This window comes from Scylla paramamosain, unplaced genomic scaffold (genome assembly GCF_035594125.1).
Source record: "Scylla paramamosain isolate STU-SP2022 unplaced genomic scaffold, ASM3559412v1 Contig61, whole genome shotgun sequence".
NCBI classification, from domain to species: domain Eukaryota; kingdom Metazoa; phylum Arthropoda; class Malacostraca; order Decapoda; family Portunidae; genus Scylla; species Scylla paramamosain.
Window position 1 is genome coordinate 307501 of NW_026973726.1, and position 7500 is coordinate 315000.

At 34.6% G+C, this 7500-nt stretch overlaps 1 protein-coding gene across 2 annotated transcripts in view; it reads left to right on the forward strand.

Moving 5' to 3' along the window:
• The window catches only part of LOC135098428 (serine/threonine-protein phosphatase 6 regulatory ankyrin repeat subunit C-like), a 33917-nt gene that overhangs the window by 7691 nt on the left and 18726 nt on the right, over positions 1-7500 (forward strand). The window contains exons 2-3 of one of the 2 annotated variants that reach the window (XM_064000796.1): positions 129-758; positions 2345-2658. In XM_064000796.1, coding sequence (XP_063856866.1) covers positions 2551-2658 — 108 coding nt within the window. In that variant the 5' untranslated portion in view covers positions 129-758; positions 2345-2550. The remainder of the gene's footprint in view (positions 1-128; positions 759-2344; positions 2659-7500) is intronic. The other variant, XM_064000795.1, reaches the window with a different exon arrangement.

Sequence of the window (7500 nt, forward strand, 5' to 3'; positions counted from 1 at the left end):
CTACTACTACTACTACTACTACTACTACTACTACTATTACTACTACTACTACAACTCCTACTGCTACAACTACTGACACTGCTTATTCTAGTATAAAACATGTAATAATAATAATAATATATTATTAGTAATAAAAGAAAAGAAGAAGAAGAAGAAGAAGAAGAAGAAGAAGAAGAAGAAGAAGAAGAACAAAAAAAAAAGAAAAAGAAAGCAAGAAGGAAAAGAAGAAAGAGAAGATGATGAAGAAGAAGAGAAGAAGAAAAAGACGAAGAAGAAGAAGGACGAAGAAGAAGAAGAAGAAGAAGAAGAAGAAGAAGAAGAAGAAGAAGAAGAAGAAAAAGAAGAAGAAGAAGAAGAAGAAAGAAGAAGAAAATAAAATAAAAAGAAGCAGAAGAAAATGAAGAAGAAAAAACAAAAGAAGAAGAAGAAGAAGAAGAAGAAGAAGAAGACGAAAAGGAAGAAAAGAATCTGCTACTACTTCTCGTCCTTCTCCTCCACTTCCCCTTCCTTTACCTCATCCTTATCTTCTTCCTCCTACTCAAGTTTCCTTTCACCCTCCTTCCTCTCTTCCTGCTCCTCCCCCTCCTTCTCCTCCATCTCCTTTACCTCCTCCTCCTTTTCCTTCTCCCAACTATTTCCATGCCAGCGCAAGCTGGAGGGAGTGGTGGGTGGGGAGGAGCCTTCTGCTATGCTGTCCTGTCTCTCTTCACTGTAGCTAGTTAGAAGTAGTTACCAAACAGCCTTGCAAGGACCAAAAGGTTTGTTGCTGTTTGGCTTTCCTTTGTATTCCTTTGTATTCCTCTTCCTCTTGCTCCTGCTCCACCTCCTTCTCCTCCTCCTTCTCTCCCTTCTCCTTTTACCCATTCTCATCTTCCTCCTCCTATCCCAGATCAATTTTACCTTAATTCTCCTCCTCCTCCTCCTCCTCTTTCTCCTACTCCTCTTCCTCATCCTTTTCCTCCTCCTCCTCCTCCTCTTCCTCCATATCCTCCTTCTCATTTTCCTTCTCTTCTTCCTCCTTTCTCCCATCTTCATCTTCCTCTTCTTACTTCAGCTCCATTTTATCCTAATCCTCCTCCTCCTCCTTTTCCTCCATCTCCTCCTCTTCTTCGTCGTCTTCCACCTCCTCCATCTCATCTTCCTTCTCTTCCTCCTCCTTTCCCCCATCCACATCTTCCTCCTCCTATACAGCTCCATTCTACCCTAATTTTCTTCATCCTCCTACTTCTCCACTTTCTCCTTCTCATTTCTTTTTCCTCCTTCTCCTTTTCCCTATCTTTATCTCCCTCCTACTCAAGTTCTTTTTTACCCTAATTTTCCTCCTCTTCCTCCACCTCCTCCTCTTCCTTTTCTTCTTCTTCTTCCTCCCCCACCTCCACCTTTTCCTTTTCCTTCTCTTCCTCCTCCTATTTCCCATCATCATCTTTCTCCTCTTATTGTAGATTCATTTTACTCTAATTCTAATCCTCCTCCCCCTCATCCTCCCCTCCCCCTCCTTCTCCTTTTTCCACCTCCTCTTCCTCCTCCTCCACCTCCTTCTTCTCATATTCCTTCTCTTATTCCTGTTTTTCCCCATCATCATCTTCCTCTTATTCCAGCTCCATTTTAACCTAATTCTTCTCCTCCTCCTCCTCCTCCTCCTCCTCCTCCTCCTCTTCCCCTTTCAACACCACCTCTTTCTCCTTCTCCTTTTCCTTCTCTTCCTCTTCGTTTTCCCCATCCTTCTCTTCCTCCTCCTCCAGTTCCATTTTTACCTTAATTCTCCTCCTCCTCCTCCTCCTCCTCCTCCTCCTCCTCCTCCTCTTCCTATTCCTCTTCCTCCTCTTAACCCTCATTCTATTCTTCTTCTTTTCCTCCTCCTCATCCTCTACCTCATTCTTCTTCAAGAGGAAGAGGAGGAGGAGGAGGAGGAGGAGGAGGAAGAGGAGGAGGAGGAGGAGGAGGAGGAGTAAGAGGAGGAGGAGAAGGAGGAGAAGGGAGAGGAGGAGGTTGAGGAGGAGGAGGAGGAGGAGGAGGGAGAGGAGGAGAAGGAGAAGGATGAGGTGTAAAAGAAGGAAGAAAGGAGGAGCTAAAAAAGGAATCAAAGTATTTGATTATGGAACCGGAATGTGACATGGTGGTTGAAACCAATAAACGAACAAACATACAGATAAATAATATTAATATTAATAATAATAATAATAATAATAATAATAATAATAATAATAATAATAATAATAATAAAGAAGAAGAAGAAGAAGAAGAAGAAGAATGATAATAAAAATAATAATAATAAGAATGAGTAATGTTAATATAGTCTTATCTCATCACACACACACACACACACACACACACACACACGCAGGATGGACAGCCCTACACTTAGCGGCAGAGTGGGGCCACCAGCAGTGTGTGGCGGCCCTCATACCCGTCACCCCTCCCACTCCTGCACACCTCACGGTACTCACCCCGGTGCACGTGGCCAGTTATAATGGGCAGGTGGAGGTACTGGAGCAGCTGGCAAGTGCTAGCTGGTCCCTCACCGCCAGGGACAGTGATGGCGACACACCCATGCATTATGCTGCGACCGAGGGTAGTGTGACATGTCTGCAATGGCTGGAGCAGCAAGGGTGTGACCTGAGAGTGCAAAATAATGCTGGACATACCCCGCTTGACCAGGTAGGCAGTGGGGAGGGACAAGAGGGTAGAAGTATGCAATCTCTCTTACGATCTAGTTCAAAGTTTAACAGGTAGAGATACCAAACCAATATGCGACTGGATGACTTGGTTTATTATTTTTACATTTATTACTAGTAGGAGTAGTAGTAGAAATAATAATAATAGTAGTATTGCAGTATTAGAACTAGTAGTAGAAGCAGTCCTATAAGAAGTAGTGGTATTTTTATTATTACCTATTATCATCGTTTTCACTGCCTAAATTAATAATTATAATAAAATTACTATTATTATTATAATCATCATTTTTCACCTTGATTTTCTTGATATATTTTTTCTATAATTTTAATTATCAGTATCATCATATATATCTTTAATATCTTTCTTCCTTATCATCACCATCCTTTTATCATCATTATCATCATTATCATCATCATCATCATCATCTTTATCATTATCATCATTATTATATTATTATTATTATTATTATTATTATTACTACTACTACTACTACTACTATTATTATTAGTAGTGGTAGTAGTAGTAGTAGTAGTAGTAGTAGTAGTAGAAGTAGTAGTAGTAGTAGTAGTAGTAGTAGTAGTAGTACTGGTAGTAGTAGCAGTAGATGTAGATGTACGTATTTCTATTATGTTCATCATCATTATCATTAATAGGTGTTTTTTTCTTTTTCCTAGTATTATTTTGATAACTAGTTTCATTATTATTTTTATTATTATTATTATTATTATTATTATTATTATTATTATTATTAGAGAGAGAGAGAGAGAGAGAGAGAGAGAGAGAGAGAGAGAGAGAGAGAGAGAGAGAGAGAGAGAGAGAATGTGACCTAGAAGGAATCTTTTAATAAGTCGAACAACTTATAACTAACCAAAGACTTTTTAACAACCCTTTTAGCACCTGACACAGGATTAACTACCATAGAATTTAACAACCAAGGAGGATGTTTGTTACGCTCTCTAACCTAAAACCAACATAGATTAAAGTCAAATAAGCAAGATGTAATGATAAAAAAACAAAAACAAGAAAATCTTATTTAACCTCATTTAATTCTTGGCCAACACGCCATGTCTCACTTTACTCATCCACAGTCTCACATGAATTACATAAAAAATGAAAACTGAAAGCACCTCACAATTTTGGCAGTATTGAGCACATCCTATCGTATCTGACTATACCTATATCATTTTCTAAGGCCTAAGCAGTCACCGGCCATTAATTATTTCCTTTTAAGTACTGAATATACTAATGCGCAAAAAATGTCGATTTTCATAACTCACATTACCACCGTGTGCTGTTTCACTACATTTGCTGCACATACTGACAACATTTTCAGAATAATAGATAAACTAAGAAATTCAGTTTTAGACTGCATAATTTGCTTTAAACAAGAAAACCTGCCTAAACTAGCCGGCTAAGATTTTCATGGAAGGCTGTCTGTTTATTACTTATCCATCTGTAATGTATTTTTATCAATAAAACACATTCTAAGCAACGAAACAACTAACCAGTAAATATTAATAATAATAATAATAATAATAATAATAATAATAATAATAATAATAATAATAATAATAATAGTAACAGCAATAAAAAATCAAAAGGATAGTATAATGATAGGATAGCAAAAATAATAATAATAATAATAATAATTATTATTATTATTATTATTATTATTATTATTATTATTATTATTATTATTATTATTATTATTATCATTATTATTATTGTTATTATAACTATTATAATAGTAGTAATAATAATAATATTATTAATAATAATAATTATTATTATTATCATTATTATTATTATTATTATTATTATTATTATTATTATTATTATTATTGAGCATCATCATCACAAACATTTTTTTTTTTTCTGTATTGACATTACTTATAGTTATGATTATTTTAGGTATAATATTACCCTCTTATTGTTTTATCCTATCACTATTATTTCTGGTATGAATTTATCTTATTTTTATAATTGTCATTATTATCATTATTTTACTTCTGTAATTATCATTATTATTATTTATTATTATTATCATTATTATTATTATTATTATTATTATTATTATTATTATTATTATTATTTTTGTTATTATCATTATTATATTATTATCATTATTATTATTATTATTATTAGTAGTAGTAGTAGTAGTAGTAGTAGTAGTAGTAGTAGTAGTAATAGTAGTAATAGTACTAAAACTAGTAGTGTACTAGGATTTTCATTATTATCATTATCAGTAAGTTAATAAAAAATAATAAATATTATTATCATTATTATTTCTTATGTTTTTTTAATCATTATCATCCTTTTATATCTTTATTTTCCTATTTATTATTATTATCATTATTATTATTATTATTATTATTATTATTATTATTATTATTATTATTACTATTATTATTATTATTATTATTATTATTATTATTATTATATCCTTTTTCTAATGTTTATTATCATTATCAATTACCTATCCTTTTCCTTATTATTTCATCATCTCTAATGTTATTATTTTATTATTATTATTATTATTATTATTATTATTATTATTATTATTATTATTATTATTATCATTATTATTATCATTATTATTATTGTTATTATTATTATTATTATTATTATTATTATTACTACTACTACTACTACTACTATTGTTATTATTATTATTATTATTATTATTATTATTATTATTATTATTATTATTATTATTTATATTATTATTATTAAAATTATTATTATTATTATTACTATTATTATTATTATTATTATTATTATTATTATTATTATTGTTATTATTATTATTATTATTATTACTAGTACTATTATCATTGTAACAGGATAATGATAATATCTAAGATATTACTATTTTCTTTCTTTTATTATAATTTTGTGATTATTAACCTGATAGTTATGATATTGCTAATTATTATTACATTTATTATCTATTTTTTATATATTTTTTTATTTAGGAGGGATACTGGCCAAGGGCAACAAAAATCCAATAAAAAAAAAAAATGCCCACTCAAGTACCAGTCCCATACAAGGGTCCAAAGCGGTAGTCAAAAATTGAAGGATAAGTGTCTTGAAACCTCCCTCTTGAAGGAATTCAAGTCATAGGAAGGGGGAAATGCAGAAGCGGGCAGGGAGTTCCAGAGTTTACCAGAGAAAGGGATGAATGATTAAGAATACTGGTTAACTCTTGCGTTAGAGGGGTGGACAGAATAGGGGTGAGAGAAAGAAGAAAGTCTTGTGCAGCGAGGCCGCGGAAGGAGGGGAGGCATGCAGTTAGCAAGATCAGAAGAGCAGTTAGCATGAAAATAGCGGTAGAACACAGCTAGATATGCAACATTGCGGCGATGAGAGAGAGGCTGAAGACAGCCAGTTAGAGGAGAGGAGTTGATGAGATGAAAAGCTTTTCATTTCACCCTGTCTAGAAGAGCAGTATGAGTGGAACCCCCCCAGACATGTGAAGCATACTCCATACATGGACGGATAAGGCCCTTGTACAGAGTTAGCAGCTGGGGGGTGGGTGAGAAAAACTGGCAGAGACGTCTCAGAACACCTAACTTCATAGAAGCTGTTTTAACTAGAGATGAGATGTGAAGTTTCCGGTTCAGATTATAAATAAAGGACAGACTGAGGATGTTCAGTGTAGAAGAGGAGGTTAGTTGAGTGTCATTGAAGAAGAGGAGATAGTTGTCTGGAAGGTTGTGTCGTGTTGATAGATGGAGGAATTGAGTTTTTGAGGCATTGAACAATACCAAGTTTGCTCTGCCCCAGTCAGAAATTTTAGAAAGATCAGAAGTCAAGCGTTCTGTGGCTTCCCTGCGTGAAATGTTTACTTCCTGAAGGGTTGGACGTCTATGAAAAGACGTGGAAAAGTGCAGGGTGGTATCATCAGCGTAGGAGTGGATAGGACAAGAAGTTTGGTTTAGAAGATCATTTATGAATAATAACAAGAGAGTGGGTGACAGGACAGAACCCTGAGGAACACCATTGTTAATAGATTTAGGAGAAGAACAGTGATCCTCTACCACAGCAGCAATAGTACGGTCAGAAAGGAAAGTTGAGATGAAGTTACAGAGAGAAGGATAAAAGCCGTAGGAGGGTAGTTTGGAAATCAAAGCTTTGTGCCAGACTCTATCAAAAGCTTTTGATATGTCCAAGGCAAGAGCAAAAGTTTCACCGAAATCTCTAAAAGAGGATGACCAAAACTCAGTAAGGAAAGCCAGAAGAACACCAGTAGAGCGGCCTTGACGGGACCCATACTGGCGATCAGATAGAAGGTTGTGAAGTGATAGATGCTTAAGAATCTTCCTGTTGAGGATGAATTCAAAAACTTTAGATAGGCAGGATATTAAAGCAATAGGACGGTAGTTTGAGGAATTAGAATGGTCACCCTTTTTAGGAACAAGCTGAATGTAGGCAAACTTGCAGCAAGAAGGAAAGGTAGATGTTGACAGACAGAGCTGAAAGAGTTTGACTAGGCAAGGTGCAAGCACGGAGGCATAGTTTCGGAGAACGATAGGAGGGACCCCATCAGGTCCATAAGCCTTCCGAGGGTTTAGGCCAGCAAGGGCATGGAAAACATCATTGCGAAGAATTTTAATAGGTAGCATGAAGTAGTCAGAGGGTGGAGAAGAGGGAGGAACAAGCCCAGAATCGTCCAAGGTAAAGTTTTTTGCAAAGGTTTGAGCGAAGATTTCAGCTTTAGAATTAGATGTGATAGCACTGGTGCTATCTGATTGAAATAGAGGAGGGAAAGAAGAAGAAGCAAAGTTATTGGAGATATTTTTGGCTAGATGCCAGAAGTCACGA